This window comes from Phyllobates terribilis, unplaced genomic scaffold (assembly GCF_046119375.1).
Source record: "Phyllobates terribilis strain yellow unplaced genomic scaffold, ASM4611937v1 Scaffold_7__3_contigs__length_470593459, whole genome shotgun sequence".
In the NCBI taxonomy this organism is placed as follows: domain Eukaryota; kingdom Metazoa; phylum Chordata; class Amphibia; order Anura; family Dendrobatidae; genus Phyllobates; species Phyllobates terribilis.
The window spans coordinates 143,975,910-144,001,977 of record NW_027362767.1 but is presented as its reverse complement, the minus strand read 5'-3'; the positions used below and the strand labels follow the sequence as shown (position 1 = coordinate 144,001,977).

General features: G+C 40.3%; 1 protein-coding gene across 6 annotated transcripts in view; it reads left to right on the top strand.

Moving 5' to 3' along the window:
• IGSF9 (immunoglobulin superfamily member 9) overlaps positions 1-26,068 on the top strand; it is a 143,505-nt gene that overhangs the window by 73,004 nt on the left and 44,433 nt on the right. For all 6 annotated transcript variants that reach the window (XM_073639367.1, XM_073639363.1, XM_073639364.1 and 3 more), the window contains one exon: positions 6,816-6,989. In XM_073639367.1, coding sequence (XP_073495468.1) covers positions 6,816-6,989 — 174 coding nt within the window. The remainder of the gene's footprint in view (positions 1-6,815; positions 6,990-26,068) is intronic.

Sequence of the window (26,068 nt, the reverse complement as noted above, 5' to 3'; positions counted from 1 at the left end):
ACCGGAGACCAGAACTGTACACAGTATTCTAAGTGTGGTCGCACTAATGACTTGTATAGAGGTAAAATTATGTTCTCCTCATGAGCATCTATGCCTCTTTTAATGCATCCCATTATTTTATTTGCCTTTGCAGCAGCTGCCTGACACGGGCCACTAAACGTGAGCTTGTCGTCCACCAATACACCCAGGTCTTTTTCAGTTACAGTTTTGCCCAGTGTTTTACAATTAAGCATATAATTATACATTTTATTTCCTCTGCCCAAGTGCATTACCTTACATTTATCCCCATTAAAGCTCATTTGCCATTTATCAGCCCAAGCTTCTAGTTTACATAGATCCTCCTGTAATATAAAATTGTCCTCCTCTGTATTGATTACCCTGCAGAGTTTAGTGTCATCTGCAAATATTGAAATATTACTCTGTATGCCCCCTACAAGGTCATTAATAAATATGTTAAAAAGAAGGGGGCCCAATACTGACCCCTGTGGTACCCCACTGTTAACTGAGACCCAGTCTGAGTGTTTTCCATTAATAACCACCCTTTGTTTCCTATCCCTGAGCCAATTCTTAACCCACATACATATATTTTCCCCTATCCCCATTGTTCTCATTTTATGTATCAAGCTTTTGTGTGGAACCGTATCAAAAGCTTTTGAAAAATCCATATACACAACATCCACTGCATTTCCTTGGTCCAGTCCAGAACTTGCCTCCTCATAAAAACTGATCAGATTAGTTTGACAGAAACGGTCCCTCGTAAACCCATGTTGATATTGTGTCATGAGGTTATTCTTCTTCAGATACTCTAGTATAGCATCTCTTAGGAAACCCTCCAGGATTTTACCCACAGTAGAGGTTAAGCTTACCGGCCTATAATTTCCAAGTTCGGTTTTTGTCCCCTTTTTGAATATTGGCACCACATTTGCTATACGCCAGTCCTGTGGTACAGACCCTGTTATTATGGAATCTTTAAAGATTAAAAATAATGGTCTATCTATGACATTACTTAATTCCTGCAGTAACTCGCGGGTGTATCCCATCTGGGCCCGGGGATTTGTCAACTTTAGTGATTTTTAGACGCCGCCGTACTTCCTGCTGGGTTAAGCAAGTGATATTTAATGGAGAATTTTTGTTATCACTAATCATGTTTTCTGTCATGCGATTTTCTTGTGTAAATACTGTTGAAAAAAAATCATTTAGCATATTGGCTTTTTCCTCATCCTCATCCACCATTTCACCCAGACTATTTTTAAGGGGGCCAACACTATCAATTTTTAGTTTTTTACTATTTATGTAGTTAAAGAATATTTTGGGGTTATTTTTACTTTCTCTGGCAATGATTCTCTCTGCCTCAATCTTTGCTGCCTTGATTTGTTTTTTACATAATTTATTTAATTTTCTATATTTATTTAATGCCTCATCACTACCTACTTGCTTTAGTTCTCTAAATGCTTTCTTTTTGTCACTTATTGCGCCCCTTACAGCTCTATTTAGCCATAGTGGTTTCCTCCTATTTCTAGCATGTTTATTCCCATAGGGTATATATTGTCCACAGGTCCTATTCAGGATGCTAATAAATGTCTCCCATTTGCTTTGTGTAGTTTTATGTCTCAGGATATTGTCCCAGTTTATTGCACTAAGATCATCTCTCAACCACTGGAAATTAGCCTTCCTGAAGTTTAGTGTCCTTGTAACCCCTCTACTACACATCTTATTAAAGGTTACATGAAAACGTATTATTTTGTGATCACTATTACCCAAGTGACCCCCAACTCGTACATTTGATATGCGGTCTGGCCTGTTGGTTAATATTAGGTCTAGCAGTGCCCCCCTTCTTGTTGGGTCCTGAACCAGTTGTGAAAGGTAATTGTCTCTCATAGTTGTCCAAAACCTATTACCTTTGCTTGAACTACATGTTTCTGTCTCCCAATGTATTTCAGGGTAGTTGAAGTCTCCCATAATAATGACTTCTCCTTGAGTCGCTGCTTCAACTATTTGCTTTACGAGGATATTCTCCGCTACTTCCATTATTTTTGGAGACTCATAACAAACCCCTATCAGTAATTTATTATTTTTTCCCCCTCCCCTTATCTCCACCCACAGGGTCTCTACATTTTCATTAGATTCACATATATCCTCCCGCAAGACAGGTTTTAAGGATGATTTTACATATAAACACCCCCCCCCCCCCCCCTCGCTTGTTTGTACGGTCATTTCTGAACAGACTATAGCCCTGTAAATTAACTGCCCAGTCATGGTTCTCGTCCAGCCACGTCTCAGATATCCCTACCATGTCATAATTATTTTCCAACAAAATTAATTCTAATTCCTCCATTTTGTTGGTGAGGCTTCTGGCATTAGTGTACATGCATTTTATGTATCTCTCTGTACCTCTATTCCTTCTTACTTTATTGACTGTTCTAACCCCACCCCCAATTTCTTTATTTGTGCCCAGGTCACTATCTGCACTATCATCCCCACCTGTAAAATGAATACCCTCCCCCCCCAATCCCTAGCTTAAACACTCCTCCAACGTTCTAGCCATTTTCTCCCCCAGCACAGCTGCACCCTCCCCATTAAGGTGCAGCCTGTCCCTAGCGTAGAGTCTGTAATCCCTCCCTTGATTCTTCTAACAAATCAAGGCAACACTCTTTATGCTTGGATCCTTGGATAATAAAATCTGGATTGTATGATGTCTTTAGATGCATCCACTCGTCATCTATGGAGTTCACACATTTCTCGGGTACTCATAATTCCTATGCCAGACTAGATTTAGTCTTCACAAATATCTTCTCTCTCCACAAATTCAAATGTATCTCTATAGGCCCCAGAATATGGTCTGACCACTCCCCGGTAGTATTTGAGGTAGAGACACTATGCAATACCTCCGCGCAACGGCTTTGGAGAAATAACAGCTTCCTCTATAACCACCCAGTTTATAAAAAAGAATTAGAAAGCACTATCTAAAACTATTTTAAAGACAATGATATTGATATTTACTTTATGGTCTGCTTTCAAGGCAGTACTCAGAGGAAAGCTTATTCAATTAAATTCACAACTAGCTAAAACTAATAGAGACAAAACAAAAAATTTGGTCAACGATATACATAGTTTGGAACAAAAACAAGTTTCCAACCCCTCCCTAGACTATTCTGCTAAGATCCTCCAACTTAGAATGAATCTCAAATCAATGTTAACAAGTGAATATGGCAAAATGGTACAAACAACCAAATCTAAATACTACTTCTCCGCTGATAGACCGTCCAAATTATTTGCTGCTAAGGTTAAACACTGTAAACTGAAGTCTAGAATAAATGAGATTAAAGACCCCTTCGGTCGTTTAGTAAAACATCCACAAGATATAGTTAACTCTTTTGCAGACTTTTATAAAGCACTATATAATTTAAGAGAAAACTCTACCTCAACCCAGCCCTCTGACATGGAGATTGATGGTTACTTAACCAAACTTAACGTGCCAACTTTAAACGATCAAGATCTGCAAGACTTAAACCTACCATACTCATCCCAAGAAATCTCAGGAATAATTAAAGAGCTTAAAATAGGTAAATCGCCGGGCCCAGACGGCTTCCAAAATGAGTTGTATAAATCATTTAACAATTTACTGCTTCCTTATCTTACCAGATTATCTAATCAATCTGCTCAGCAGGGATTTCTTCCGCATGACATGTTGGAAGCTATTGTCACTATTATTCCCAAAAATAAAGGAGACCCCTTAGATACAAAGAACTACAGGCCTATCTCCCTCCTAAATTCTGATACAAAAATTCTGGCAAAATTGGTTGCGGATAGACTGAAATCACATATCGGTAAATTAATCCATAACGACCAGACTGGATTTATTTCTGGCCGAACCACTGCTGACGCCACAAGAAGAGCTATAGATCTAATTACCCTGGTTGAACGCTCAAAACTACCATCAGTCTTCCTAGTGCTAGATGCAGAGAAGGCTTTCGACAGAGTCTACTGGCCTTTTCTCTTTGGCACTCTGCAAAAATTCGGCCTTCACGGGAACATTTTTAGGTCTATTAAATCGATGTACTCCAGTCTGCTCGAATCTACTCAACACTCTTTCTCAAAAGTTTAGCCTTTCTAATGGCACTAGACAGGGGTGCCCCCTCTCACTCATCCTCTTTGCTCTCTTTATTGAGCCCTTTGCGGCCTCGATCAGGGAAAATATTAACATTAAAGGCATCCCTATTGATACCGAACAAATCAAAATAGCCCTGTTTGCAGATGATATTTTGCTTACCATTTCGAACCCTCTTAAATCTTTGAGACATGTAACATCATCAATCGAAGAATTTTCCCACCTCTCCCTTTATAAAGTAAATAAATCAAAGTCCCAAATCATAGATTTTAATTTAGATTGTACCCTACTGGCCTACCTTAAAGAAGAATTTGAATACACTTGGGAAGAAAGAAAAATCTCTTATTTGGGAATCTTCATAACTAAGCCCTCAACTGACATAGTCCAGGAGAATCTCTCTAACCTACTTAAAACCTTTCACCAGGACTACTTGCGCCTAACTAAACTTGAGATCTCCTGGCTAGGCAGAATTGAGGCATTTAAAATGCTTCTCCTTCCCAAGTTCTTATATATAATTAGGGCTATTCCTGTCTTTATTCCTAAAATCCGGTTCCAAAAATTCCAAACCCAATTGCTGAAGTACATTTGGAACAGGAAGAAACCAAGAATATCTAGGATATCTTTGGAAAAGCATAAGGGGATGGGAGGGTTTGGAGTCCCCAATCTCTATAATTATTACTTAGCTTCAATACTTAAACTTTCACGGGGATGGTTGTTAGACTCAGATATCTCAGCCTGGACTTTTATAGAAAAATCAATCGTTAAAACAAAACAAATGTCGGCATTAATACTAGCTCATCCAATTGAACCCTCCAGGCCTCCTCCAAACTATCCCGCTCTGAGGGCTGCTATTTTGGCATGGAGAAATCTTGTAAATAAATCCCCTGACCGAACTAGCCCGACACCAATAAAAAATATTCCTCTCACAGTACTGGAAATTTTAATACCAAAACTCAATCTATCGACGTGGTTGGATAGGGGAGTACTGTATGTAGATGATATTATGCAAAACGACTCTTTAGCGTCTTTCTATTATCTTCAATCCAAGTTCTCTCTTCCTAGAGATGAGAGAACAAGTTGGAGATCTATAGCTAACTATTTTGGAAATTCTTCTCCCACTCTTTCTCTCCCACAAATGGTACAAGACCTTATAAATTCTCCAAACAAGACCCAACTTTGGAAATCAAACATATTCTATAAAATCCTCAATGAGGAGACAGACATTCCTGACCACTCATTCGTAGGGGCATGGGAACAAGAATTGAATCTCAAAATAGATTTGCAAAAACTAAAAAAAACATTAGCTATTACGTACTCCAATACTGCTTCTGCCAAGATTCATGAAGCCTACTTTAAAATGCTATCTCGGTGGTATTGGACCCCAGTCAAGCTCCATTGTATTAATCCGGTAAACTCACCAAATTGCTGGAGAGCCTGTAACAACCCAGGTACTTTATTCCATATATTTTGGAGCTGCCCAAAATTGGTAAACTTCTGGCTAGAAATTAAACAACTCATAACAGATATCACCGGAATGAGAATTGACATTACTCCTCAGCTTGCTCTTTTATCCATAGGCGTAGAAGACTTTCCCAAACAGCTGCGTTACATAATTTCACACATACTCTTGACAGCAAAACTCATCATAGCCTCCAGATGGAAAAGTGATGACCCACCAACTTTAATACACTTGATAGAAAGAGTGACGCAACATAGCATATTTGAATATAATGCCGCCATTAGGAGTAACTCCTTCTCAAAATACTTAGAACGTTGGGATCTTTGGACCTCGAAATACTCTCCCATGTTATCAAACACGGCCTAGGTGACATGCCTAGGTTTGTTATTAGCTCATCTTCGCTTTTGTGACAATCTTAATTTGAGATGATGATGAGGATTATGCTCAGTTTGACTTGGATTTCATTTTGGATTTTCTACTCTACTTTGCTTTAAAATACTGTCTTTATTTTATCAACCTCAACAACATTGTATGCGAATATACGAGAATCTTTTAGTTTATATATATGTTCCCGTGTGTTATGGGAATTGCAAACTGTTATATTCTAAATGTGAAACCCAATGTTTCTGTTTAAATATGTCTGTTCCCCTCCCCCCTCCCTCTTTTATTTATGTACCCCCTCCTCCCCTTCTTCCCGTTTTATGGAAAATTTCGATAAAAATATTTAAACACACATGTTCAATGGGATTTAGATTCGGACTCATTGCTGCCACTTCAGAATTCTCCAGCGCTTTGTTTCCATCCATTTCTGGGGGCTTCTTGAAGTATGTTTGGGGTCCTTTTCCTGCTGGAAGACCCATGACCTAGGACACAAACCCAGCTTTCTGACACTCGGTACTACATTGCGATCCAAAATCCTTTGATAATCTTCAGATATCATGGTGCCTTGGACACAGTCAAGGAACCCAGTGCCAGAGGCAGCAAAACAACCCCAAAACATCTTTGAACTTCCACCAGATTTTGACAGTATTTTTGTCCGGCCCATTTTTGGGGTTTTCTGTGAAATTATGTCCAATTTGGCTTTTTTTCTCAGTTTATTTGTGTTGTTCCAAACACATAAAGGAAATGAACATGTGTATAACAAAACGTGTCATTGCAATAATTTTCTGTGAGAAATACTTCATTTTCTGGAGAAGTTTCAAGGGTGCCAACACTTTCACTAATTACTTGTACCACATTATTGCACAGGGATGAAAGTATACCCCTCGCAGACCGAGAATCCCGAAGTCCAGCAGAAGTCCCTGATGGCCGGTGTAGTCGGGGGCGTCTGTTTCCTTACCCTGGCAATTATCCTTAGTACCATTGTGGCCTGTTGGATGAACCGGCGACGAGCCAGGCGAAGGCGCAAACGGAGGCAGCAAGGTAAGACAGGGAAAGAGACGTTTGACTAGCAGAAGTGAGACACCCACAATAATGGAAGTGCATTACATGCCAGAATAATGGAAGTGCATTGCATTACATGCCACCATAATGGAAGTGCATTACATGCCACAATAATGGAAGTGCATTACATGCCAGAATAATGGAAGTGCATTACATGCCAGAATAATGGAAGTGCATTACATGCCACAATAATGGAAGTGCATTACATGCCACAATAATGGAAGTGCATTACATGCCACAATAATGGAAGTGCATTACATGCCACAATAATGGAAGTGCATTACATGCCACAATAATGGAAGTGCATTACATTACATGCCACAATAATGGAAGTGCATTACATGCCACAATAATGGAAGTGCATTACATGCCACAATAATGGAAGTGCATTACATGCCACAATAATGGAAGTGCATTACATGCCACAATAATGGAAGTGCATTACATGCCACAATAATGGAAGTGCATTACATTACATGCCACAATAATGGAAGTGCATTGCATTACATGCCACAATAATGGAAGTGCATTACATGCCACAATACTGGAAGTGCATTACATGCCAGAATAATGGAAGTGCATTACATTACATGCCACAATAATGGAAGTGCATTACATGCCAGAATAATGGAAGTGCATTACATGGCACAATACTGGAAGTGCATTACATGGCACAATACTGGAAGTGCATTACATGCCACAATACTGGAAGTGCATTACATGCCACAATAATGGAAGTGCATTACATGCCACAATAATGGAAGTGCATTACATGCCACAATAATGGAAGTGCATTACATGCCACAATACTGGAAGTGCATTACATGCCACAGTACTGGAAGTGCATTACATGGCACAATACTGGAAGTGCATTGCATTACATGGCACAATACTGGAAGTGCATTACATGCCACAATAATGGAAGTGCATTACATGCCACAATAATGGAAGTGCATTACATGGCACAATACTGGAAGTGCATTACATGGCACAATACTGGAAGTGCATTACATGGCACAATAATGGAAGTGCATTACATGGCACAATAATGGAAGTGCATTACATGCCACAATAATGGAAGTGCATTACATGCCACAATAATGGAAGTGCATTACATGCCACAATAATGGAAGTGCATTACATGCCACAATAATGGAAGTGCATTACATGCCACAATAATGGAAGTGCATTACATGCCAGAATAATGGAAGTGCATTACATGCCACAATAATGGAAGTGCATTGCATTACATGCCACAGTAATGGAAGTGCATTACATGCCACAGTAATGGAAGTGCTTTGCATTACATGCCACAATAATGGAAGTACATTGCATTACATGCCACAGTAATGGAAGTGCATTACATGCCACAATACTGGAAGTGCATTACATGCCACAATACTGGAAGTGCATTACATGGCACAATACTGGAAGTGCATTACATGGCACAATACTGGAAGTGCATTACATGGCACAATAATGGAAGTGCATTACATGCCACAGTAATGGAAGTGCTTTGCATTACATGCCACAATACTGGAAGTGCATTACATGCCACAATACTGGAAGTGCATTACATGCCACAATACTGGAAGTGCATTACATGCCACAATACTGGAAGTGCATTACATGCCACAATAATGGAAGTGCATTACATGCCACAATAATGGAAGTGCATTGCATGCCACAATAATGGAAGTGCATTACATGCCACAATAATGGAAGTGCATTACATGCCACAATACTGGAAGTGCATTACATGCCACAGTACTGGAAGTGCATTACATGCCACAGTACTGGAAGTGCATTACATGGCACAATACTGGAAGTGCATTACATGCCACAATAATGGAAGTGCATTACATGCCACAATAATGGAAGTGCATTACATGCCACAATAATGGAAGTGCATTACATGCCACAATACTGGAAGTGCATTACATGCCACAATACTGGAAGTGCATTACATGCCACAATACTGGAAGTGCATTACATGCCACAATAATGGAAGTGCATTACATGCCAGAATAATGGAAGTGCATTACATGCCACAATAATGGAAGTGCATTGCATTACATGCCACAGTAATGGAAGTGCATTACATGCCACAGTAATGGAAGTGCTTTGCATTACATGCCACAATAATGGAAGTACATTGCATTACATGCCACAGTAATGGAAGTGCATTACATGCCACAATAATGGAAGTGCATTGCATTACATGCCACAATACTGGAAGTGCATTACATGGCACAATACTGGAAGTGCATTACATGCCACAATAATGGAAGTGCATTACATGCCACAATAATGGAAGTGCATTACATGCCACAATAATGGAAGTGCATTACATGCCACAATAATGGAAGTGCATTACATGCCACAATAATGGAAGTGCATTACATGCCACAATAATGGAAGTGCATTACATGCCAGAATAATGGAAGTGCATTACATGCCACAATAATGGAAGTGCATTGCATTACATGCCACAGTAATGGAAGTGCATTACATGCCACAGTAATGGAAGTGCTTTGCATTACATGCCACAATAATGGAAGTACATTGCATTACATGCCACAGTAATGGAAGTGCATTACATGCCACAATAATGGAAGTGCATTGCATTACATGCCACAATACTGGAAGTGCATTACATGGCACAATACTGGAAGTGCATTACATGGCACAATACTGGAAGTGCATTACATGGCACAATACTGGAAGTGCATTACATGCCACAATAATGGAAGTGCATTACATGCCACAATAATGGAAGTGCATTGCATTACATGCCACAGTAATGGAAGTGCTTTGCATTACATGCCACAATACTGGAAGTGCATTACATGCCACAATACTGGAAGTGCATTCCATGCCACAATACTGGAAGTGTATTACATGGCACAATAATGGAAGTGTATTACATGCCACAATACTGGAAGTGCATTACATGGCACAATACTGGAAGTGCATTACATGCCACAATACTGGAAGTGCATTACATGCCACAATAATGGAAGTGCATTGCATTACATGCCACAATACTGGAAGTGAATTACATGGCACAATACTGGAAGTGCATTACATGCCACAATACTGGAAGTGTATTACATGCCACAATAATGGAAGTGCATTACATGCCACAATAATGGAAGTGCATTACATTACATGCCACAATAATGGAAGTGCATTACATGCCACAATAATGGAAGTGCATTACATGCCACAATAATGGAAGTGCATTACATGCCACAATAATGGAAGTGCATTACATGCCACAATAATGGAAGTGCATTACATGCCACAATAATGGAAGTGCATTACATGCCACAATAATGGAAGTGCATTACATGCCACAATAATGGAAGTGCATTACATTACATGCCACAATAATGGAAGTGCATTACATGCCACAATAATGGAAGTGCATTACATGCCACAATAATGGAAGTGCATTACATGCCACAATAATGGAAGTGCATTACATGCCACAATAATGGAAGTGCATTACATGCCACAATAATGGAAGTGCATTACATGCCACAGTAATGGAAGTGCATTACATGCCACAATAATGGAAGTGCATTGCATTACATGCCACAATACTGGAAGTGCATTACATGGCACAATACTGGAAGTGCATTACATGGCACAATACTGGAAGTGCATTACATGGCACAATACTGGAAGTGCATTACATGCCACAATAATGGAAGTGCATTACATGCCACAATAATGGAAGTGCATTGCATTACATGCCACAGTAATGGAAGTGCTTTGCATTACATGCCACAATACTGGAAGTGCATTACATGGCACAATACTGGAAGTGCATTACATGCCACAATACTGGAAGTGCATTACATGCCACAATACTGGAAGTGCATTACATGCCACAATAATGGAAGTGCATTACATGCCACAATAATGGAAGTGCATTACATGCCACAATACTGGAAGTGCATTACATGCCACAGTACTGGAAGTGCATTACATGGCACAATACTGGAAGTGCATTGCATTACATGGCACAATACTGGAAGTGCATTACATGCCACAATAATGGAAGTGCATTACATGCCACAATAATGGAAGTGCATTACATGGCACAATACTGGAAGTGCATTACATGGCACAATACTGGAAGTGCATTACATGGCACAATAATGGAAGTGCATTACATGCCACAATAATGGAAGTGCATTACATGCCACAATAATGGAAGTGCATTACATGCCACAATAATGGAAGTGCATTACATGCCAGAATAATGGAAGTGCATTACATGCCACAATAATGGAAGTGCATTACATGCCACAATAATGGAAGTGCATTACATGCCACAATAATGGAAGTGCATTACATGCCACAATAATGGAAGTGCATTACATGCCACAATAATGGAAGTGCATTACATGCCACAATAATGGAAGTGCATTACATGCCAGAATAATGGAAGTGCATTACATGCCACAATAATGGAAGTGCATTGCATTACATGCCACAGTAATGGAAGTGCATTACATGCCACAGTAATGGAAGTGCTTTGCATTACATGCCACAATAATGGAAGTACATTGCATTACATGCCACAGTAATGGAAGTGCATTACATGCCACAATACTGGAAGTGCATTACATGCCACAATACTGGAAGTGCATTACATGGCACAATACTGGAAGTGCATTACATGGCACAATAATGGAAGTGCATTACATGCCACAGTAATGGAAGTGCTTTGCATTACATGCCACAATACTGGAAGTGCATTACATGCCACAATACTGGAAGTGCATTACATGCCACAATACTGGAAGTGCATTACATGCCACAATACTGGAAGTGCATTACATGCCACAATAATGGAAGTGCATTACATGCCACAATAATGGAAGTGCATTGCATGCCACAATAATGGAAGTGCATTACATGCCACAATACTGGAAGTGCATTACATGCCACAGTACTGGAAGTGCATTACATGCCACAGTACTGGAAGTGCATTACATGGCACAATACTGGAAGTGCATTACATGCCACAATAATGGAAGTGCATTACATGCCACAATAATGGAAGTGCATTACATGCCACAATAATGGAAGTGCATTACATGCCACAATACTGGAAGTGCATTACATGCCACAATACTGGAAGTGCATTACATGCCACAATACTGGAAGTGCATTACATGGCACAATAATGGAAGTGCATTACATGCCACAATAATGGAAGTGCATTACATGCCACAATAATGGAAGTGCATTATATGCCACAATAATGGAAGTGCATTACATGCCACAATAATGGAAGTGCATTACATGCCACAATAATGGAAGTGCATTACATGCCAGAATAATGGAAGTGCATTACATGCCACAATAATGGAAGTGCATTGCATTACATGCCACAGTAATGGAAGTGCATTACATGCCACAGTAATGGAAGTGCTTTGCATTACATGCCACAATAATGGAAGTACATTGCATTACATGCCACAGTAATGGAAGTGCATTACATGCCACAATAATGGAAGTGCATTGCATTACATGCCACAATACTGGAAGTGCATTACATGGCACAATACTGGAAGTGCATTACATGGCACAATACTGGAAGTGCATTACATGGCACAATACTGGAAGTGCATTACATGGCACAATAATGGAAGTGCATTGCATTACATGCCACAGTAATGGAAGTGCTTTGCATTACATGCCACAATACTGGAAGTGCATTGCATTACATGCCACAGTAATGGAAGTGCTTTGCATTACATGCCACAATACTGGAAGTGCATTACATGCCACAATACTGGAAGTGCATTCCATGCCACAATACTGGAAGTGTATTACATGGCACAATAATGGAAGTGTATTACATGCCACAATACTGGAAGTGCATTACATGGCACAATACTGGAAGTGCATTACATGCCACAATACTGGAAGTGCATTACATGCCACAATAATGGAAGTGCATTGCATTACATGCCACAATACTGGAAGTGAATTACATGGCACAATACTGGAAGTGCATTACATGCCACAATACTGGAAGTGTATTACATGCCACAATACTGGAAGTGCATTACATGCCACAATACTGGAAGTGCATTACATGGCACAATACTGGAAGTGCATTACATGGCACAATAATGGAAGTGCATTACATGCCACAATAATGGAAGTGCATTACATGCCACAATAATGGAAGTGCATTACATGCCACAATAATGGAAGTGCATTACATGCCACAATAATGGAAGTGCATTACATGCCACAATAATGGAAGTGCATTACATGCCAGAATAATGGAAGTGCATTACATGCCACAATAATGGAAGTGCATTGCATGCCACAATAATGGAAGTGCATTACATGGCACAATACTGGAAGTGCATTACATGGCACAATACTGGAAGTGCATTACATGGCACAATAATGGAAGTGCATTACATGCCACAATAATGGAAGTGCATTGCATTACATGCCACAGTAATGGAAGTGCTTTGCATTACATGCCACAATACTGGAAGTGCATTCCATGCCACAATACTGGAAGTGCATTCCATGCCACAATACTGGAAGTGTATTACATGGCACAATAATGGAAGTGTATTACATGGCACAATAATGGAAGTGTATTACATGCCACAATACTGGAAGTGCATTACATGGCACAATACTGGAAGTGCATTACATGGCACAATACTGGAAGTGCATTACATGCCACAATAATGGAAGTGCATTACATGCCACAATAATGGAAGTGCATTGCATTACATGCCACAGTAATGGAAGTGCTTTGCATTACATGCCACAATACTGGAAGTGCATTACATGCCACAATACTGGAAGTGCATTACATGCCACAATACTGGAAGTGAATTACATGGCACAATACTGGAAGTGCATTACATGCCACAATACTGGAAGTGTATTACATGCCACAATACTGGAAGTGTATTACATGCCACAATACTGGAAGTGCATTACATGCCACAATACTGGAAGTGCATTACATGCCACAATACTGGAAGTGCATTACATGCCACAATAATGGAAGTGCATTACATGCCACAATAATGGAAGTGCATTGCATTACATGCCACAATAATGGAAGTGCATTACATGCCACAATACTGGAAGTGCATTACATTACATGCCACAATACTGGAAGTGCATTACATGCCACAATACTGGAAGTGCATTACATGCCACAATACTGGAAGTGCATTACATGCCACAATACTGGAAGTGCATTACATGCCACCATAATGGAAGTGCATTACATGCCACCATAATGGAAGTGCATTGCATTACATGCCACCATAATGGAAGTGCATTACATGCCACCATAATGGAAGTGCATTACATGCCACCATAATGGAAGTGCATTGCATTACATGGCACAATAATGGAAGTGCATTACATGCCACAATACTGGAAGTGCATTACATGCCACCATAATGGAAGTGCATTACATGCCACCATAATGGAAGTGCATTGCATTACATGCCACCATAATGGAAGTGCATTACATGCCACCATAATGGAAGTGCATTACATGCCACCATAATGGAAGTGCATTGCATTACATGGCACAATAATGGAAGTGCATTACATGCCACAATAATGGAAGTGCATTACATGCCACAATAATGGAAGTGCATTACATGCCACAATAATGGAAGTGCATTACATGCCACAATACTGGAAGTGCATTACATGGCACAATAATGGAAGTGCATTATATGCCAGAATAATGGAAGTGCATTATATGCCAGAATAATGGAAGTGCATTACATGCCACAATAATGGAAGTGCATTACATGCCAGAATAATGGAAGTGCATTACATTACATGCCACAATAATGGAAGTGCATTACATGCCAGAATACTGGAAGTGCATTACATGGCACAATACTGGAAGTGCATTACATGCCACAATACTGGAAGTGCATTACATGCCACAATAATGGAAGTGCATTACATGCCACAATAATGGAAGTGCATTACATGCCACAATAATGGAAGTGCATTACATGCCACAATAATGGAAGTGCATTACATGCCACAATGCTGGAAGTGCATTACATGCCACAGTACTGGAAGTGCATTACATGGCACAATACTGGAAGTGCATTGCATTACATGGCACAATACTGGAAGTGCATTACATGCCACAATAATGGAAGTGCATTACATGCCACAATACTGGAAGTGCATTACATGGCACAATACTGGAAGTGCATTACATGCCACAATAATGGAAGTGCATTACATGCCACAATAATGGAAGTGCATTACATGCCACAATAATGGAAGTGCATTACATGCCACAATAATGGAAGTGCATTACATGCCACAATAATGGAAGTGCATTACATGCCACAATAATGGAAGTGCATTACATGCCACAATAATGGAAGTGCATTACATGCCACAATAATGGAAGTGCATTGCATTACATGCCACAATAATGGAAGTGCATTGCATTACATGCCACAGTAATGGAAGTGCATTACATGCCACAGTAATGGAAGTGCTTTGCATTACATGCCACAGTAATGGAAGTGCTTTGCATTACATGCCACAATAATGGAAGTACATTGCATTACATGCCACAGTAATGGAAGTGCATTACATGCCACAATAATGGAAGTGCATTGCATTACATGCCACAATACTGGAAGTGCATTACATGGCACAATACTGGAAGTGCATTGCATGGCACAATAATGGAAGTGCATTACATGCCACAATAATGGAAGTGCTTTGCATTACATGCCACAATAATGGAAGTGCTTTGCATTACATGCCACAATACTGGAAGTGCATTACATGCCACAATACTGGAAGTGCATTACATGGCACAATAATGGAAGTGCATTACATGCCACAATACTGGAAGTGCATTACATGCCACAATACTGGAAGTGCATTACATGCCACAATAATGGAAGTGCATTACATGCCACAGTAATGGAAGTGCTTTGCATTACATGCCACAATAATGGAAGTGCATTACATGCCACAATACTGGAAGTGCATTACATTACATGCCACAATACTGGAAGTGCATTACATGCCACAATACTGGAAGTGCATTACATGCCACAATACTGGAAGTGCATTACATGCCACCATAATGGAAGTGCATTACATGCCACCATAATGGAAGTGCATTGCATTACATGCCACCATAATGGAAGTGCATTACATGCCACCATAATGGAAGTGCATTACATGCCACCATAATGGAAGTGCATTGCATTACATGGCACAATAATGGAAGTGCATTACATGCCACAATAATGGAAGTGCATTACATGGCACAATAATGGAAGTGCATTACATGGCACAATAATGGAAGTGCATTACATGCCACAATAATGGAAGTGCATTACATGCCACAATACTGGAAGTGCATTACATGGCACAATAATGGAAGTGCATTACATGCCAGAATAATGGAAGTGCATTACATGCCACAATAATGGAAGTGCATTACATGCCACAATAATGGAAGTGCATTACATGCCACAATAATGGAAGTGCATTACATGGCACAATAATGGAAATGCATTACATGGCACAATAATGGAAATGCATTGCATGCCACAATACTGGAAGTGCATTACATGCCACAATACTGGAAGTGCATTACATGCCACAATACTGGAAGTGCATTATATGCCACAATACTGGAAGTGCATTATATGCCACAATACTGGAAGTGCATTACATGCCACAATACTGGAAGTGCATTACATGCCACAATACTGGAAGTGCATTACATGCCACAATACTGGAAGTGCATTACATGCCACAATACTGGAAGTGCATTACATGCCACAATAATGGAAGTGCTTTGCATTACATGCCACAATACTGGAAGTGCATTGCATGCCACAATACTGGAAGTGTATTACATGGCACAATAATGGAAGTGCATTACATGCCACAATACTGGAAGTGCATTACATGCCACAATACTGGAAGTGCATTACATGCCACAATAATGGAAGTGCATTACATGCCACAATAATGGAAGTGCTTTGCATTACATGCCACAATACTGGAAGTGCATTACATGCCACAATAATGGAAGTGCATTACATGCCACAGTAATGGAAGTGCTTTGCATTACATGCCACAATACTGGAAGTGCATTACATGCCACAATACTGGAAGTGCATTACATTACATGGCACAATAATGGAAGTGCATTACATGCCACAATACTGGAAGTGCATTACATGCCACAATACTGGAAGTGCATTACATGCCACAATACTGGAAGTGCATTACATGCCACAATACTGGAAGTGTATTACATGCCACAATACTGGAAGTGCATTACATGGCACAATACTGGAAGTGCATTACATGCCACAATAATGGAAGTGCATTACATGCCACAATAATGGAAGTGCATTACATGCCACAATAATGGAAGTGCATTGCATTACATGCCACAATAATGGAAGTGCATTACATGCCACAATACTGGAAGTGCATTACATTACATGCCACAATACTGGAAGTGCATTACATGCCACAATACTGGAAGTGCATTACATGCCACAATACTGGAAGTGCATTACATGCCACCATAATGGAAGTGCATTACATGCCACCATAATGGAAGTGCATTGCATTACATGCCACCATAATGGAAGTGCATTACATGCCACCATAATGGAAGTGCATTACATGCCACCATAATGGAAGTGCATTGCATTACATGGCACAATAATGGAAGTGCATTACATGCCACAATAATGGAAGTGCATTACATGCCACAATAATGGAAGTGCATTACATGGCACAATAATGGAAGTGCATTACATGCCACAATACTGGAAGTGCATTACATGGCACAATAATGGAAGTGCATTACATGCCAGAATAATGGAAGTGCATTACATGCCACAATAATGGAAGTGCATTACATGCCACAATAATGGAAGTGCATTACATGCCACAATAATGGAAGTGCATTACATGCCACAATACTGGAAGTGCATTACATGCCACAATAATGGAAGTGCATTACATGCCACAATACTGGAAGTGCATTACATGGCACAATAATGGAAGTGCATTACATGCCAGAATAATGGAAGTGCATTACATGCCACAATAATGGAAGTGCATTACATGCCACAATAATGGAAGTGCATTACATGCCACAATAATGGAAGTGCATTACATGCCACAATAATGGAAGTGCATTACATGCCACAATAATGGAAGTGCATTACATGCCACAATAATGGAAGTGCATTACATGGCACAATAATGGAAATGCATTACATGGCACAATAATGGAAATGCATTGCATGTCACAATACTGGAAGTGCATTGCATGCCACAATACTGGAAGTGCATTACATGCCACAATACTGGAAGTGCATTATATGCCACAATACTGGAAGTGCATTGCATGCCACAATGCTGGAAGTGAATTGCATGCCACAATACTGGAAGTGCATTACATGCCACAATACTGGAAGTGCATTACATGCCACAATACTGGAAGTGCATTACATGGCACAATACTGGAAGTGCATTACATGCCACAATACTGGAAGTGCATTGCATGCCACAATGCTGGAAGTGAATTGCATGCCACAGTACTGGAAGTGCATTGCATGCCACAATACTGGAAGTGCATTACATGCCACAATACTGGAAGTGCATTACATGCCACAATAATGGAAGTGCATTACATGCCACAATAATGGAAGTGCTTTACATGCCACAATAATGGAAGTGCTTTACATGCCACAATAATGGAAGTGCTTTACATGCCACAATAATGGAAGTGCATTACATGCCACAATACTGGAAGTGCATTACATGCCACAATACTGGAAGTGCATTACATGCCACCATAATGGAAGTGCATTACATGCCACCATAATGGAAGTGCATTACATGCCACAATGCTGGAAGTGCATTACATGCCATAATACTGGAAGTGCATTACATGCCACAATACTGGAAGTGCATTACATGCCACAATACTGGAAGTGCATTACATGCCACAATACTGGAAGTGCATTACATGCCATAATACTGGAAGTGCATTTCATGCCACAATACTGGAAGTGCATTACATGCCACAATACTGGAAGTGCATTACATGCCATAATACTGGAAGTGCATTACATGCCACAATACTGGAAGTGCATTACATGCCACAATACTGGAAGTGCATTACATGCCACAATACTGGAAGTGCATTACATGCCACAATACTGGAAGTGCATTGCATGCCACAATACTGGAAGTGCATTACATGCCACAATAATGGAAGTGCATTACATGCCACAATAATGGAAGTGCATTACATGCCACAATAATGGAAGTGCATTGCATTACATGCCACAGTAATGGAAGTGCATTACATGCCACAGTAATGGAACTGCTTTGCATTACATGCCACAATAATGGAAGTGCATTGCATTACATGCCACAGTAATGGAAGTGCATTACATGCCACAGTAATGGAACTGCTTTGCATTACATGCCACAATAATGGAAGTGCATTGCATTACATGCCACAGTAATGGAAGTGCATTACATGCCACAATAATGGAAGTGCATTGCATAATAATGGAAGTGCATTACATGGCACAATAATGGAAGTGCATTACATGGCACAATAATGGAAGTGCATTACATGGCACAATAATGGAAGTGCATTACATGCCACAATAATGGAAGTGCATTACATGCCACAATAATGGAAGTGCATTACATGCCACAATAATGGAAGTGCTTTGCATTACATGCCAGAATACTGGAAGTGCATTGCATGCCAGAATACTGGAAGTGCATTGCATGCCAGAATACTGGAAGTGCATTACATGGCACAATACTGGAAGTGCATTACATGGCACAATACTGGAAGTGCATTACATGGCACAATACTGGAAGTGCATTACATGGCACAATAATGGAAGTGCATTACATGGCACAATACTGGAAGTGCATTACATGCCACAATACTGGAAGTGCATTACATTACATGGCACGATACTGGAAGTGCATTACATGGCACGATACTGGAAGTGCATTACATGCCATAATACTGGAAGTGCATTACATGCCATAATACTGGAAGTGCATTACATGCCATAATACTGGAAGTGCATTGCATGCCACAATACTGGAAGTGCATTACATGCCACTATAATGGAAGTGCATTACATGCCATAATACTGGAAGTGCATTACCTGCCACTATAATGGAAGTGCATTACCTGCCATAATACTGGAAGTGCATTACCTGCCACTATAATGGAAGTGCATTACATGCCACAATACTGGAAGTGCATTACATGCCACTATAATGGAAGTGCATTACATGCCATAATACTGGAAGTGCATTACATGCCATAATACTGGAAGTGCATTGCATGCCACAATACTGGAAGTGCATTACATGCCACAATACTGGAAGTGCATTACATGCCAGAATACTGGAAGTGCATTACATGCCACAATACTGGAAGTGCATTACATGCCACAATACTGGAAGTGCATTACATGCCACAATACTGGAAGTGCATTGCATGGCACAATACTGGAAGTGCATTGCATGGCACAATAATGGAAGTGCATTACATGCCACAATAATGGAAGTGCATTGCATTACATGCCACAATAATGGAAGTGCATTGCATTACATGGCACAGTAATGGAAGTGCTTTGCATTACATGCCACAGTAATGGAAGTGCTTTGCATTACATGCCACAGTAATGGAAGTGCATTGCATTACATGCCACAGTAATGGAAGTGCATTACATGGCACGATACTGGAAGTGCATTGCATGCCAGAATAATGGAAGTGCATTACATGCCACAATACTGGAAGTTCATTACATGCCACAATACTGGAAGTGCATTACATGCCACAATAATGGAAGTGCATTGCATGCCACAATAATGGAAGTGCATTACATGGCACAATAATGGAAGTGCATTACATGCCACAATAATGGAAGTGCATTACATGCCACAATAATGGAAGTGCACTACATGCCACAATAATGGAAGTGCATTACATGCCACAATAATGGAAGTGCATTGCATTACATGCCACAGTAATGGAAGTGCATTACATGCCACAGTAATGGAAGTGCTTTGCATTACATGCCACAATAATGGAAGTGCATTGCATTACATGCCACAGTAATGGAAGTGCATTACATGCCACAATAATGGAAGTGCATTGCATTACATGCCACAATACTGGAAGTGTATTACATGCCACAATACTGGAAGTGCATTACATGCCACAGTACTAGAAGTGCATTACATGCCACAATACTGGAAGTGCATTACATGGCACAATAATGGAAGTGCATTGCATGCCACAATACTGGAAGTGCATTACATGCCACAATAATGGAAGTGCATTACATGGCACAATAATGGAAGTGCATTACATGGCACAATAATGGAAGTGCATTACATGCCACAATACTGGAAGTGCATTACATGCCACAATACTGGAAGTGCATTACATGCCACAATACTGGAAGTGCATTACATGCCACAATACTGGAAGTGCATTACATGGCACAATAATGGAAGTGCATTACATGGCACAATAATGGAAGTGCATTACATGGCACAATAATGGAAGTGCATTACATGCCACAATAATGGAAGTGCATTACATGGCACAATACTGGAAGTGCGTTGCATGCCACAATACTGGAAGTGCGTTGCATGCCACAATACTGGAAGTGCGTTGCATGCCGCAATACTGGAAGTGCGTTGCATGCCGCAATACTGGAAGTGCGTTGCATGGCACAATACTGGAAGGGCGTTGCATGCCACAATACTGGAAGTGCGTTGCATGCCACAATACTGGAAGTGCATTACATGCCACAATACTGGAAGTGCATTACATGCCACAATACTGGAAGTGCATTACATGCCACAATACTGGAAGTGCATTACATGCCACAATACTGGAAGTGCATTACATGCCAGAATAATGGAAGTGCATTACATGCCAGAATAATGGAAGTGCATTACATGCCACAATACTGGAAGTGCATTACATGCCACAATACTGGAAGTGCATTACATGCCACAATACTGGAAGTGCATTACATGCCACAATACTGGAAGTGCATTACATGCCACAATACTGGAAGTGCATTACATGCCACAATACTGGAAGTGCATTGCATTACATGCCACAATAATGGAAGTGCATTACATGGCACAATAATGGAAGTGCATTACATGCCACAATAATGGAAGTGCATTACATGTCACAATACTGGAAGTGCATTACATGTCACAATACTGGAAGTGCATTACATGCCACAATACTGGAAGTGCATTACATGCCACAATACTGGAAGTGCATTACATTACATGCCACAATAATGGAAGTGCATTACATGCCACAATAATGGAAGTGCATTACATTACATGCCACAATAATGGAAGTGCATTACATGCCACAATAATGGAAGTGCATTACGTGCCACAATAATGGAAGTGCATTACGTGCCACAATAATGGAAGTGCATTACATGCCAGAATAATGGAAGTGCATTACATTACATGCCACAATAATGGAAGTGCATTGCATTACATGCCACAATAATGGAAGTGCATTACATGCCACAATAATGGAAGTGCATTACATGCCACAATAATGGAAGTGCATTACATGCCACAATACTGGAAGTGCATTACATGCCAGAATAATGGAAGTGCATTACATTACATGCCACAATACTGGAAGTGCATTACATGCCAGAATACTGGAAGTGCATTACATGGCACAATACTGGAAGTGCATTACATGCCACAATAATGGAAGTGCATTACATGGCACAATAATGGAAGTGCATTACATGCCACAATAATGGAAGTGCATTACATGCCACAATACTGGAAGTGCATTACATGCCACAGTACTGGAAGTGCATTACATGGCACAATACTGGAAGTGCATTGCATTACATGCCACAATACTGGAAGTGCATTACATGCCACAATACTGGAAGTGCATTACATGCCATAATACTGGAAGTGCATTACATGCCATAATACTGGAAGTGCATTACATGCCACAATACTGGAAGTGCATTGCATTACATGGCACAATAATGGAAGTGCATTACATGGCACAATAATGGAAGTGCATTACATGCCACAATAATGGAAGTGCATTACATGCCACAATACTGGAAGTGCATTACATGCCACAATACTGGAAGTGCATTACATGCCACAATACTGGAAGTGCATTACATGCCACAATACTGGAAGTGCATTACATGCCACAATAATGGAAGTGCTTTGCATTACATGCCACAATACTGGAAGTGCATTGCATGCCACAATACTGGAAGTGCTTTACATGGCACAATAATGGAAGTGCATTACATGCCACAATACTGGAAGTGCATTACATGCCACAATACTGGAAGTGCATTACATGCCACAATAATGGAAGTGCATTACATGCCACAATAATGGAAGTGCTTTGCATTACATGCCACAATACTGGAAGTGCATTACATGCCACAATAATGGAAGTGCATTACATGCCACAGTAATGGAAGTGCTTTGCATTACATGCCACAATACTGGAAGTGCATTACATGCCACAATACTGGAAGTGCATTACATTACATGGCACAATAATGGAAGTGCATTACATGCCACAATACTGGAAGTGCATTACATGCCACAATACTGGAAGTGCATTACATGCCACAATACTGGAAGTGCATTACATGCCACAATACTGGAAGTGTATTACATGCCACAATACTGGAAGTGCATTACATGGCACAATACTGGAAGTGCATTACATGCCACAATAATGGAAGTGCATTACATGCCACAATAATGGAAGTGCATTATATGCCACAATAATGGAAGTGCATTGCATTACATGCCACAATAATGGAAGTGCATTACATGCCACAATACTGGAAGTGCATTACATTACATGCCACAATACTGGAAGTGCATTACATGCCACAATACTGGAAGTGCATTACATGCCACAATACTGGAAGTGCATTACATGCCACCATAATGGAAGTGCATTACATGCCACCATAATGGAAGTGCATTGCATTACATGCCACCATAATGGAAGTGCATTACATGCCACCATAATGGAAGTGCATTACATGCCACCATAATGGAAGTGCATTGCATTACATGGCACAATAATGGAAGTGCATTACATGCCACAATAATGGAAGTGCATTACATGGCACAATAATGGAAGTGCATTACATGCCACAATAATGGAAGTGCATTACATGCCACAATACTGGAAGTGCATTACATGGCACAATAATGGAAGTGCATTACATGCCAGAATAATGGAAGTGCATTACATGCCACAATAATGGAAGTGCATTACATGCCACAATAATGGAAGTGCATTACATGCCACAATAATGGAAGTGCATTACATGCCACAATAATGGAAGTGCATTACATGGCACAATAATGGAAATGCATTACATGGCACAATAATGGAAATGCATTGCATGCCACAATACTGGAAGTGCATTGCATGCCACAATACTGGAAGTGCATTACATGCCACAATACTGGAAGTGCATTATATGCCACAATACTGGAAGTGCATTGCATGCCACAATGCTGGAAGTGAATTGCATGCCACAATACTGGAAGTGCATTACATGCCACAATACTGGAAGTGCATTACATGCCACAATACTGGAAGTGCATTATATGCCACAATACTGGAAGTGCATTGCATGCCACAATGCTGGAAGTGAATTGCATGCCACAGTACTGGAAGTGCATTGCATGCCACAATACTGGAAGTGCATTACATGCCACAATACTGGAAGTGCATTACATGCCACAATAATGGAAGTGCATTACATGCCACAATAATGGAAGTGCTTTACATGCCACAATAATGGAAGTGCTTTACATGCCACAATAATGGAAGTGCATTACATGCCACAATACTGGAAGTGCATTACATGCCACAATACTGGAAGTGCATTACATGCCACAATAATGGAAGTGCATTACATGCCACAATACTGGAAGTGCATTACATGCCACAATAATGGAAGTGCATTACATGCCACAATACTGGAAGTGCATTACATGCCACAATACTGGAAGTGCATTACATGCCACCATAATGGAAGTGCATTACATGCCACCATAATGGAAGTGCATTACATGCCACAATGCTGGAAGTGCATTACATGCCATAATACTGGAAGTGCATTACATGCCACAATACTGGAAGTGCATTACATGCCACAATACTGGAAGTGCATTACATGCCACAATACTGGAAGTGCATTACATGCCATAATACTGGAAGTGCATTTCATGCCACAATACTGGAAGTGCATTACATGCCACAATACTGGAAGTGCATTACATCACATGGCACAATAATGGAAGTGCATTACATGCCACAATACTGGAAGTGCATTACATGCCACAATACTGGAAGTGCATTACATGCCACCATAATGGAAGTGCATTACATGCCACCATAATGGAAGTGCATTACATGCCACAATGCTGGAAGTGCATTACATGCCATAATACTGGAAGTGCATTACATGCCACAATACTGGAAGTGCATTACATGCCACAATACTGGAAGTGCATTACATGCCACAATACTGGAAGTGCATTACATGCCACAATACTGGAAGTGCATTTCATGCCACAATACTGGAAGTGCATTTCATGCCACAATACTGGAAGTGCATTACATGCCACAATACTGGAAGTGCATTACATGCCATAATACTGGAAGTGCATTACATGCCATAATACTGGAAGTGCATTACATGCCACAATACTGGAAGTGCATTACATGCCACAATACTGGAAGTGCATTACATGCCACAATACTGGAAGTGCATTACATGCCACAATACTGGAAGTGCATTACATGCCACAATACTGGAAGTGCATTGCATGCCACAATACTGGAAGTGCATTACATGACACAATAATGGAAGTGCATTACATGCCAC